Consider the following 12,342-nt stretch of genomic DNA (forward strand, 5'->3'; position numbering starts at 1 on the left):
GTGTTGGGATTATAGGCGTGAGCTGCTGCACCTGGCCTGGCTTAGTTTACTTGACATGATGATCTCCCATTCCATTCATGTTGCTGTAAATGACAAGATTTCATTCCTTTTTATGGCCGAATAGTTTTTCATCGTGTGTATGGACCACATTTTCTTTATCCATTCATCTGTTGGTGGACACTTAGGTTGATTCCATATCTTGGCTTTCGTGCACACTCTGCACTGCATATGTTACTAATTGGAGTGTTCAATGATAGTGTTTTCACCTTTGCACTTCAGAGTCAAAAGAATGGAGAATGCTTAGAAATATGCTTAAAAATGCTTATTTCCAGGCCTCAGCTCAGACCAGAGTTTCTGGGGCTGGAGCCTGGGCTGTAGTGCAGTGGAGTGATCTCAACTCATTGCAAACTCCACCTCTTGGATTAAAGTGATTCTTCTGCCTCAGCCTCCCAAGTAGCTGGGGTTATAGGTGTGCACCACCACATCCAGCTAATTTTTTTTTGTATTTTTAGAAGAGATGGGGTTTCACTATGTTGCCTAGGCTGGTTTCAAACTCATGACCTGAAATGATCCACTCTCCTTGGCCTCCCAAAGTGCTGGGATTATAGGCGTGAGCCACTGGGCGTGGGCTGATGCACATCATTTTGTTCAAAGTTTTACCTTTTCAAATACTTTATTTGTATTAAATTGCATTTAAAAAACAATTTGAATACATTTTATCTGTTCACATTGGTCAAAAACCAGGTCAATATTAAAACAGATATATTGTCAAGTCTCCCTCTTACCCCCTCCAAGCCACCTTTTATTACATTTTTCTGTGTATCCTTCTAGACTTTCTTTGTGCTAATAAAAACCCACATGGATACATGCATTGTTATTTTTGCCACTCATTTACAGTAATCTAGGGAAGCATAGTATGTACATGATTATAGTCTTGCTTTTGGCACTTGACTGTATAATCTGGAGACCTGTCTACATACCTGGGTAGCTTCATATTTTATTTTTATTTTTATTATTTATTTATTTATTTTTTTGAGACAAAGTCTTGGTCCATTGCCCAGGCTGGAGTTCAGTGGTGTGATCTTGGCTCACTGCAACCTCTGGCTCCCAGGTTCAAGTGATTCTCCTGCTTTAGCCTCTTGAGTATCTGGGATTACAGGCACCCGCCACTGTGTCCAGCTAATTTTTGTGTTTTCGGTAGAGACAGGGTTTCTCCATGTTGTCTGGACTGGACTCGAACTCCTGACCTCAGGTGATCCACCCGCCTTGGCCTCCCAAAGTGCTGAGATTACAGGCATGAGCCTCTGTGCCCAGCCAGCTTCCTCATTTAAAAAAAAACTGCTTTGTATTCCATCACATGACTGTACCATAGCTTAGTTAGTACTATATATGTATATATTTTGAGACAGGATCTCACTCTGTCATTCAGGCTAGAATGCAGTGGTGCAGTCATGGCTCACTTGCAATATCGACCTCCTGGGTTCAAGCAGTCCTCCCACCTCAGCCTACTGAGACTATAGGCACATAGCACCACACCTGGCTATTTTTTGTATTTTTTGTAGAGACGGGACTCCCTGTGTTCCCAGGCAGGTCTCAAACTTCTGAGGCTTAAACGACCCTCCTGCCTTAACTTCTTAAAGTGTTGGGATTATAGGCGTGAGCCCCCACACCTAGCCTTATTCACAATATTTTAATTCAAAGATTGCCGTGTTCATAAACAAAGGGAAGACCGCTTTAGTGTTTTGCAAATCATTTTCATTTTTAGGTACAGTGACAGAAGTAAAGGGGTGTGTGCAGCATCCAAGCGTCCCATTCCTTTCTAACCATGTCTTTGTGCTTCGGCCATGTCTCACAGCCTCCCATCGTGCCCAAGATAGCTGGTGACGGTGACACGTCCAACTTCGAAACTTACCCCGAGAATGACTGGGACACAGCCGCGCCCGTGCCGCAGAAGGATTTAGAAATCTTCAGGAATTTCTGAGGTCAGGAGCTCACATCTGGAAGGTATATCTTTATATTTAGTAATTACCATAAAATGAGACTGACTCGACCCCACATCCAGGTGAGGCTGCATTTACTGAATGGGGCTTAACCTCATGTGCACAGAGGTCAGCAGTGAAGCAGAGCAAAGGGGAATGATTCCAAGGGTCAGTGACATAAACACAGCCATGCCTGTGACTCCAGGTCAGCATGTGGTCGGAGGCATCGGCGTCACAGTTCAGAATCCATCTTCTGCGTCAGAACCTGCACATCTAAATAAGACCCCTGGGTGGTTTGTGTGTGCCTGAACATTTGAGAAGCCCAGCTCTTCTGGTCCCTGTTCCAGAAACCCTGAGTGACAGGCGAGCTTCCTTACAATAATTAACAAGTATTTTCAAAAGTCTCTTAGGTCCCCTTTGGTTAAAAAATAATAAGAAGAAACATACCCTCATAGGAAATTTGCTAAGCTTGACTGAAGATGACTGGAAAGGATTTTGAGTCTATTACTTCTTTGAGCCTTTGAAGGTCTGTTATTATTTTTTAAATAATAATAATATTTTTTAGAATCCCTCATGAAATTTGCTAACCTTTAATTTAAGATGACTGAAAAAGGGTTTTGACTGTTACTTCCTTGAGTCTTTGAAAGTCTATTATTAGTTTTTAAATATGGATTTAAAAGAGCTTTCAGTTACTCCTCAATTCTAAATTGCTCGGTTATATGGCTTCAATTAGATCTTTCTTCCTGCAACATATGAGCAAGAAAAATACTAGTGAAGCAAAATATTGTCAGTGATGTGTCTACTCATTGACATAGCTTGTTTTTCCCACATTGATTTCCATTCCCATAATTTTCCTGTAGTCTTCCCAGTTACGTGAAGTGGAAAGCCAGTTGGCTAACCAATATTTGAAACAGACACCAAATGTCACAGTTGCTGATTGGGGAGAGGAACCAACCTGCTGAAAGACAGGGTGAATGAGAGCCCTCCATCCTGGGCAGGTGTTTCCATGGATGTATCGAGAGGAAAACTGGATAAAAATTAAAATAATAGAGAACAAAATGATAGAGGAATAGGTGGCTATGACCTCGAGAAGATAACCTGTCTCTGTGGCATGGCTTCACCTCTCAGTATGTGATGAACACTTTTACTTCACCTCAGTATGTGATGAACGCTTTTACAGTGGTGACCGGTTTGTGTTAACATGAAAGCATGTAACTTTATGAACATCGTAAATGCTCATGAAATCCAGTTGTGGGTTTTAAAAATCATAAGATGTTCCTGAATGTGTTTTCCTCTTCGTGTTTCTCTGGTCTACTCTGGGGCTTACATTTTTGCTGACTTACCCATAGCATCTTATGAATTATGTCTCTCCAGGAAATCTTTGAAATGATGTAAAAACTGGTTTGCTTTAGTATGAAGGACCCCTAGTTGATCAGCCATATACTTTCTCTAATAGAGACCCCCTCAAGTGTAAAATTTACTTAAATAACAAAAAAGCTTCCATTGGATGGATTTTTGTCTTATAATCAGTGAATAGTTTCATTACATTCTGTCCCCATCTGCCCCTACTGTCCCTGAAAAAGATTTCACACATGGGAATAACCTTTCTCAGTCTAGTTTGTATTCTTGAGAAAGTATGTGTAAGTATTGTTTTTGCTAAGTGGAATTATCTTTTAATTAATTAATTAATTATTTTGAGACAGAGTCTCACTGTGTTGCCAGGCTGGAGTGCAGTGGCATGATCTCAGCTCACTGCATCTTCTGCTTCCTGGGTTCAAGTGATTCTCCTGCTTCAGCCTCCTGAGTAGCTGGGACCATAGGTGCATGCCACCACACCTAGCCAAGTTTTATATTTTTAATAGAGATGAGGTTTCACCATGTTGGTCGGGCTAGTCTTGATCCCTTGATCTTATGATCTGCCCAACTTGGCCTCCCAAAATGCTGGGGTAACAGGCGCGAGCCACTGTGCCCAGCTGAAATCATTTGTGATATAGCTTGTCTAGTGGTCAGGGCTCTGTTTAATGATTTTTCTTTTTTTTTTTTTAACAGAGTCGCACTCTGTTTCCTAGGCTGGAGTGCAGTGGTGCTATGTCAGCTCACTGCAACCTCTGGCTCCTGGGTTCAAGTGATTCTTCTGCCTCAGCCTCCTGAGTAGCTGGGATTACAGGTGCCTGCCACCCTACTAGGCTAAGTTTTTGTGTTTTTAGTAGAGACAGGGTTTCACCATGTTGGCCAGGCTGGTCTTAAACTCCTGAGCTCAGTTGATCCGCCTGCCTTGGCCTCCAAAAGTCCTGGGATTACAGGTGTGAGCCACTGCTCCCAGCCCATATGCAATATTTTAATCTATTTCAGTAATTTTATCGAAACTAATTTGTATACCAAACACATCTCTGGCATTTTCAGTGAAGACGGGTGAGGTTCAGGAATTTTGTGCAGGAAGATAGTTCTTCATGAAGCCAAATCTTCTCCTGTAAATAGGACACCAGTTCAGATGAATCACTGCACTTGAGGGCAGCTTAGAAACTATGCTTTAGCCGTTCGTCTTTGTTTGAATCACCCCACATGCCTTTCTGAATGTAGAGGAGGAATTTAAGAGAACTGACTCACTATGTCTTTTATTTTACTTTGTGATAAAGTATTTTCTGTCTTGCTGTAAGGTTCTCTGAGGAAGCATGTTGAACTGGGGATCCCATTTTTGTTGTGTAGCTCATCATCTATTGGTGGATAAATTTTATTTATGGATAAGATAAGCATATGATAGAACGTTCTTTAGGCTGGGTGTGGTGGCTCCTACTTGTAATCTTGGCAGTTTGGGAGCCTGAGGTGGGAGGCTTATTTGAGGTCAGGTTTTTGAGATCAAGCCTGGGCAACATAGTGAGACCCCATCTCTACAAAGAATAAAAAAGCCAGGCGTGGGTGATACATACCTGTTGTCCCAGCTACTCTAGAGGCTGAGGTGGGAGGCTCGCTTGGGCCCAGAAAGTTGAGGCTGCAGTGAGCTGTGATTGTTTCCCTGTACTCCGGCCTGGATGGCAGAGTTAGACCGTATCTCAAAAATGAAAACAGGGCTGGGCAAGATGGCTCACACCTGTAATCCCAGCACTGTGGGAGGCTGAGGCGCATGGATCATCTGAGGTCAGGAGATTGAGACCAGCCTTGCATGCAAACATGGTGAAACCCTGTCTCTACCAAAAATACAAAAATTAGCTGGGCATGGTTGCAGGCGCCTGTAATTCCAGCTTCTCATGAGGCTGAGGCAGGAGAATCTCTTGAACCCAGGAGGCGGAGGTTGCAGTGAGCTGAGATTGCGCCATTGTACAGCAGCCTGGGCAACAAAAGCAAAATGCCATCTCAAACCAACCAACCAACCAACCAACCAAAAAAAAACCCTTACCTTTGAAACATTCTTCATTTCCTTTTTATTGGCCTCTCCTTTTAGAATTCAGGCTTATGGATCCTTGCAAAAGAATTACAAAGGGAAGTTTTCTTTGTTGTCACTTAGGAAAAGGAAACCTTTGTGTTATCATTGAGATGATCATGAGTACGAAATTCATCCAGTTACTGAGAAACTCACAAAATCTTTCATCCTATTTCATGCTAGAAACAGGAAGATTGGAATCGGCCTGGAACAAAGAACTGCACCTAAGCAGACCAGAAGTAAAATGTCTTCTTCACGGCATAAGGACATTTCCACTTTTCTGTGTACCTGTGTGTATAGAAATAGATCAGAGCACAGTTGAAATTAATGGAACTGGCATTATTTAAGCAACTGGAATTCCACACTGTAGGAAGGTTTTGAAAATTGTTTGATTGTAGATTTTGTCTTATCTTTTAGTGTTGTCTTAGTTTTTCTCATAGACTTTATAAGTTTGAACTGGACTCATTCGATTATAACCATAAATTGTGTGTGTGTATATATATATATGTAGAAGTCATTATGGCAGATGCATACAAATTGTGCAATGATGTAAATATTCATACTTCACAGAGCCTGTAATTTTTATTTTTCAATTTGGTTTTTCAAATTTTCTTCTCTTGGGGACAACATCTGAAGGGTATGTTGCATGCATTTTTTAAAAAATCATCTCATATGCATTTTATAGTTTGGGGGAAGAAAATATCCGGGGGGTGGGAGGTGTCTACATTCAATATCTTCAGTGCCTCCTACCTAGTAATGTGAGACTTTAAAAGGAGAAACATGGAGAAGAAGATGTGGGAGCGAATTTATTCCAGGAATCTACAATGACTTTGAAATTGTTGGAGCAATGTACTGTATTCAAAAAACCTGTGTCACATTCAAAAATTTCATCTGGGCTAGGTGCAGTGGCTCGTTCCTGTAGTCCCAGCACTCTGGGAGCCTGGGCTGGGAGGATTGCTTAAGACCCGGAGTTTGAGACTGGCCTGGGCAACATAGTGAAACCTTGTCTCTACAGAATTTTCAAAGATTATAAAAATTAGTCGGATGTGGTTGTGCATACCTGTAGTCCCAGCTATTCAGGAGCTGTGGTAGGAGGATGGCTTGAGCTCAAGAGGTTGAGGCTTCAGTGAGCCGTGATTGTACACTGCACTCCAGCCTGGACGACACAGCAAGACCCTGTATTAAAAAAAAAAATTCATCCTGCACAGGTAAATGGCTACCTATTAAAGTCCCAGTTGAAATGTTTTGAACAAAATACACCTCCCATACTTCCCAAATAACTTTTAAGATCAGTTCACCTGTAAGGCTGACCTTTATGCAGATATTTTATTTCACCTGTAGTTTTGGGAAAAGCGACAAACAGATGATCTATGGGACGTGAGTAAGTGGCAGAATTGAAAGGAACCTCACCTGTTTCTAATTTCTCATAAATGTTCATATTGAGTGTGCCTAATAATCTTCCTCAGTAGATCATGCTGTTTTATGCGGAATAATCCAGGAGTGAGAGTCATCTCTTGGGAAGTGATTGGGGAGACACCCCGAAGGAGCAGCCTCCAGATGTTCTTCTCTGGGTGTTGATGTCATGACAGCCATACAGTGAGTTTGTCCTGAAACATCTCTCGCTAAATGTGGGTCATGCTAGACACAGCATAAACTGTGGGCGTGGGATCTTGCTTTGTAAGTAACTCATTTTTTTCCTTGCTTTTTCTCTGGACCATCCTGGCTCAAAACTTGCTGTAGACATCTGAACAGGGTGCACCTTTTCTCTTTACTCTGACTCAGCTTAAGTATGGCATTGCTCAAATCTGCTGTGTATGAGGTCACAGGGCCCAGCTGTGGCAGGAGTGAGAGCATTGAAGAAGTAGACTTAGAGCCTTCCAGGAATTCTTCGTTGACAACAGGGATACACTCAAGACCTCCAATACTTTCTTCTCCACCTCTTCTTTTTCTCATGTCCTGCTTTCATCTGTCTCCTTCTGCACCCAGAGTGGGGGTGGAATGTGCCCTTGCCATGTTTTGGTGAAAATGTGTGCAGTGAGAAGACAGTTGGGTTCCCCCTGGCTCCTTATCTCTTCTCAAAACTCAATAGCTCAGGTTCTCTGGAGCCATCGTGCATTCCTTGCTATTGGAGCTGTTTTTTCAAGCAGTACCTGCGAAGATATTTCTCCCTCTAGCACTTGCTACCTCTCTTCTGCACACACATCACACATCTAGTACTGTGGAGAGTGTCTATTAGGAAAAGCCATTCAGTTATTTAAAAGTAGAGAACTGTCAAGAGAAATGTAATCAGATTTGGCCAGAGTTCGCCTACAAATAAGAAGGCACTGGGTCAAGCTCACGTCTGTAATCCTAACACTTTGGGAGGCTGAGGTGAGAGGACTGCTTGAGCCCAGGAGTTCAAGACTAGTCTGGGGACACCTCATCTCTACAAAATACAAAAAAATTAGCCGAGCATAGTGGAGCATGTCTGTAGTCTCAGCTACTCAGAAGGCTAAGATGAGAGGATCACTTGAACCCAGAGAAGTCCGGGTTGCAGTGATCTGAGATAGCACCGCTGCCCACCAGCCTGGGTGACAGAGTGAGACCCTGTCTCCTCCCTCCACACACACACAAAAACACCCAAAAAACCTCAGTGGCTTTTTGCTTTTGAAGATGGCATGAAGAGAACGTCCACTTTAAAGCTTTAAAAGACAGTGAAGCTGATTGTGGTGGTTCACTCTTATAATCCTAGGATTTGGGGAAGCTGAGGCAGGAAGATTGCTTGAGCCTGGGAGTTTGAGACTGGCCTGGGTAGCATAGCGAGATCCCATCTCTATAAAAAGAAAAAAAATGTTAAAACACAGTGAAATTGCAGAAACAGAACATTGCCACTGTTTTTCATCAGTGACCTTTTCTTCACGTGGCGGTTTACTCAGTAGGTGAGAAAATTAGTAGGTTCAGTAGAATAAAGTCTTTACAATTAATCAGTCAGTGGAAAATGATGTTCAGATGGTGAAATGTGGAAATGTTTTAGACAACTGTATTTTCAGCCTGTGCGTCTCACTCACCATCTTGTTGGGATTAACAGTTGAGGGCCATCATTGTCTAAACATGTAGCATGCAGTTTCCCATCAGTTTCACCGTGAATGTGAAAAGGTGAAACTGGTGCTGACTTCGGCAGCAGGTATACTAAAATTGGAATGACACAGAGGAGATTAGCATGGCTCCCTTTGCAAGGAAGATCCGTATATTCATGCAGCATTCCAAATTTTTTTTTTTTTAAAAAGGTTATACTGTGCACTGAGATGTGGAGCTAGAAGGAAAAGCATTAGGTCTCATGTTTGCTGACTATAAAAATAAATCATAGTAATATTATTGAACATTCTACTTTAAAAATTATTAATAAAACCATAAATGAAACACTTGAGCACATTTTAAAAAGTACATAGACCCATGAGTCCATATGCCTATTTTTAGGTTGTCTGTTTTATTATCCAGGATTTCATACTCAGATGAAAATTAGCATCAGGAAAGCCTGAAATGCCTTAATTGTGAGCTGATATGCAGGAAAATGAAATATGCAAGCACATGGATGACCTCGTTCTTTACGGACATTGTTATCAGCCTGTAGCCATAGAGAACAAATGAGAAATTAGAAGCAATTCCAAGAACGTGTGATGGTGTGAAACCCACTTTTGACCGTCATGCACATTTCAGCATTTGAAGTGACACGGGCTACCTGGTAACTGCCCATGGCGGGGTCATAGTTTAAAGGGCCCAGTGTCATGTAGAGGTTAATTTAATCAAAATTAGCTAAAACATGGAACAATCACTATTAATAATTTAAAAAGAGTTTACCTGGCAGAGTGCTGTGTCTCATGCCTGCAATCCCAGCACTTTGGGAGGCCCAGGGAGGCAGATCACCTGAGGTCAGGAGTTTGAGACCAGCCTTGCCAACATGGTGAAACCCTTGTCTCTACTAAAAACACAAAAATTAGCCAGACGTCGTGGCACGGGTCTGTAGTCCCAGTTACTATGGAGACTGAGGCAGGAGAATATGGAACTTGGGAGACAGAGGCTGCAGTGAACCAAGATTGTGCCACTGCACTCCAGCCTGGGCAAAGGAGCGAGACTGCATCTCCCAAAATAAAAATAGTTGACCTGGGTGGATTTTGCAACATTTTTGCATAGATGGTCCTGTGAAACAATCACTGTGCAAAATGTGGAGGAAAATTCATTACAATAATCACATAATTTTGTATCAGAGAAACATTACAAATTTACTTTGCTTATGTAATTTTATGAGTTGGAAGTATTTTCTTAAATTGGAATACTGTAAGAGAATATCTTTAAGAAATGGATATGTTACAACAAGAAGTATATTGGGGCAAGTCTTGTTTTTCTGAAGGGAAATGCCACCAGCCTGCTTTCATAGGCATTCATAAAGCCTGGAAGGAAATAAAGTCAAACAAAATAGTATACATTGTATCTACTGAATTCTTCTAATTCTTTGCAACAAAAGTCTAAATCCTGCTTAGCCTAAACGTATCTATAGCCAGTGATGGGCACATTATATTTGCTGTCAGCATGATAGAATAAGAAGCAGAAACCCCCCAGCAGTGGGGTAAGATTGTGCGCTTCGTCCCCTCAAAATGCTGTTCAGCCCCACTCCCTCTCCGTGCCCATCAAACAACTGCACAATCACTTGTTAGTGAATTTCTCATTCAGCGTTTTGTTTCTTTCTGTCCACACTTAAAGACCAAATCATTTGTTTGCTTCGAAGAAAAAGCAAAAACAAGAACAAAAACACCAAATCATTTGAAATCACTACAAATTAAAAAAAATCACCAGTGAAACCAAACAGTTGAGTGGTTCGTGATGTGTTCGCCATTTCTGTGTTTGACCTACGTGGCCTCTAGTTCTTTGGACCATTGTAACTGTGAAACTATGGCTTAATACTGTTAAAGACCCCAAGGCTCAACTCTGTAGCCAGGGTGCACCTCAGGCTGCACAAATACCACACCAGAATGTCATAGGCATTCATGGCTCCACCTACTGAGTGAACAGAGTGCAAGACAGCACTGGCTTGGGTTTTATTTTTGTAGCCAGTTAACTTTGCATCAGGTCTACACAGTCCTTGCAGCCTTTGATTTCTCCAGTTGTAGAGATTTGAAATGGGGTGCCCGGGTTCCTCTCATCTTTCCTTCAATCTACCAGCATGCATTTTACACACATTGGAGGAGTCGTATGCACTGTTTTTTTCTCTGTTGCTGACGGAGGCAAGAAGGCCTTCTAATTAGTCTAACTTAAAGGAATGGGATTCACTTAACAAAAGCAAGAAGAAAAGCACGTGAACGGGTGTTGATGCATTTGGATAGTTTCTTTGAGGGGGGGTGTGTGTGCGTGTGTGTGTTTGTGTGTCTTGGTGAAGGTGGGGGGGCTGTATTTTCACCAAGCTTTTTCATAATCAAGTTTGCTTTGCAAACCTTATGGCCTTGCACCCCGCAGAAGAGTCCTTCCTAATAACAGGGGAATGCCCTGTCAGGTTCTCTGTAAATTATTGTGTGTCGGGAGGTTCTGTTGAGGCTTAGTTTGATCTTCCATGGTGGACACGTCTGTTCTGTATGTAAAAGGCATTACAATTGTGTTCTAGCGGATGGGATTTGAAGCCTTTCCACGGTCCTTATCCTGTGAGATGGCTGTTGAGCTCTGCTCAGCTGTTGTAGCTGAATTCTTGTTTTGCGCTGAACATTGGGCAGCCTCACCGTGTTGCCACCATGCTTCTGGGGCCCTGTGACTGCCGCCGGATGCCGCGCACACAGGCAGAGTGCCTTTGCAGGTTTGTGCACCCCTTGGCGAGCGAGAACTGGGAACCCCGCGGGGTGACCCCACCTTCTCATGGGGGGTCAGGGAGGGGAGTGCCTATTTTTAATCCTGTCTGTTTGTTGCACAATGGAAATCACTGTGATTTGTACATATGCCCTAGGAAAATTTTACTGCTGTCTAATTTATGTAATAATACTGTTGATTCCAGGTTTGTTTAATAAAACTTTTTATCTTTTCAGAAGTCTGAGTCTCGTCTGCTTCTGTCTCCAAACAAGCTGTGGCTTTTCTCCTTTAGTCTAATCCAGGGATGGGCAATTATCTGTAGGGGCCACATGGCAGATACTTTCTGCCTTGCAGGACACACGGTCTCTGTTGCACAGAGTACAAAAAAGCTGCTATAATTAGGCATGGAGGTGCATGCCTATAATTCCAGTGCTTTGGAAGGCCAAGGCAGGAGGATCGCTTGAGCCTAGAAGTTTGAGACCAGCCTGGGCAATGTAGTCCCATTTAGTGACCTGGGATCCACCTTGAAGCACTGACTCCTTCCAGGTTCACAGAATACATAGGAGAACCTACCATTTTAATCATTTGCCTATATCTTGATCCTATACCTTTATTTTCTTACTCTTCACCTGATTTGGCTATTCCTTAACACTTTCTGTCCTTTTATCTTCACTGAAGTTTAGCTTAGTTTTCTGCCTTTAAATGTGTTCTTCAAGTAATGACTGATCATCCTCGTTCTAGGCTCCAAAGATTATAGTAGATGTACTCTTTCTAGACAGAATAAATTTTGATGGCACATTTTAAAAAAAATTTATCTTTTTGAGGGTTTGGTTCTTCAAATTTGAATTAATATTTCAAATGGCTTAATTATTTTTTTAATTTTTTAATATTATGTAAATATTGTCATGTTTTGTATTGTAAATGTTACAGCATTTGTGACAATGAAAATAAGTCTTAAAACATATCCCAGAAATAAAACCACTTCATAATGTGTAAAAAGTTCTCTATCAATATCTACTTTGGTCATTGTCATATGGGCTTCACAATTCTCTTACAATTTATAAAATTTGAGCTAGGCAACCTAGTGAGACTTTGTCTCTACAAAAAAATGAAAATATTAGCTGGATGTGGTGGTGC

At 41.8% G+C, this 12,342-nt stretch overlaps 1 protein-coding gene and 1 non-coding gene across 4 annotated transcripts in view; both read left to right on the forward strand.

The window, feature by feature from the left end:
• Nucleotides 1–11,443, forward strand: part of LOC139360993 (cAMP-dependent protein kinase catalytic subunit PRKX-like) — a 99,629-nt gene extending 88,186 nt beyond the window's left edge. For 2 of the 3 annotated variants that reach the window (XM_071089489.1, XM_071089491.1), the window contains 2 exons: nucleotides 1,856–2,004; nucleotides 5,581–11,443. In XM_071089489.1, the coding sequence (XP_070945590.1) occupies nucleotides 1,856–1,981 (126 nt within the window). In that variant the 3' untranslated portion in view covers nucleotides 1,982–2,004; nucleotides 5,581–11,443. The remainder of the gene's footprint in view (nucleotides 1–1,855; nucleotides 2,005–5,580) is intronic. The other variant, XM_071089490.1, reaches the window with a different exon arrangement.
• LOC139361012 (U6 spliceosomal RNA) lies at nucleotides 8,543–8,649 on the forward strand. Its single transcript, XR_011618585.1, has one exon. It is a non-coding gene; the product is annotated as a U6 spliceosomal RNA (small nuclear RNA).
• Nucleotides 11,444–12,342: the final 899 nt, after the last annotated feature.

This window comes from Macaca nemestrina, chromosome Y (genome assembly GCF_043159975.1).
Source record: "Macaca nemestrina isolate mMacNem1 chromosome Y, mMacNem.hap1, whole genome shotgun sequence".
Classification (NCBI taxonomy): domain Eukaryota; kingdom Metazoa; phylum Chordata; class Mammalia; order Primates; family Cercopithecidae; genus Macaca; species Macaca nemestrina.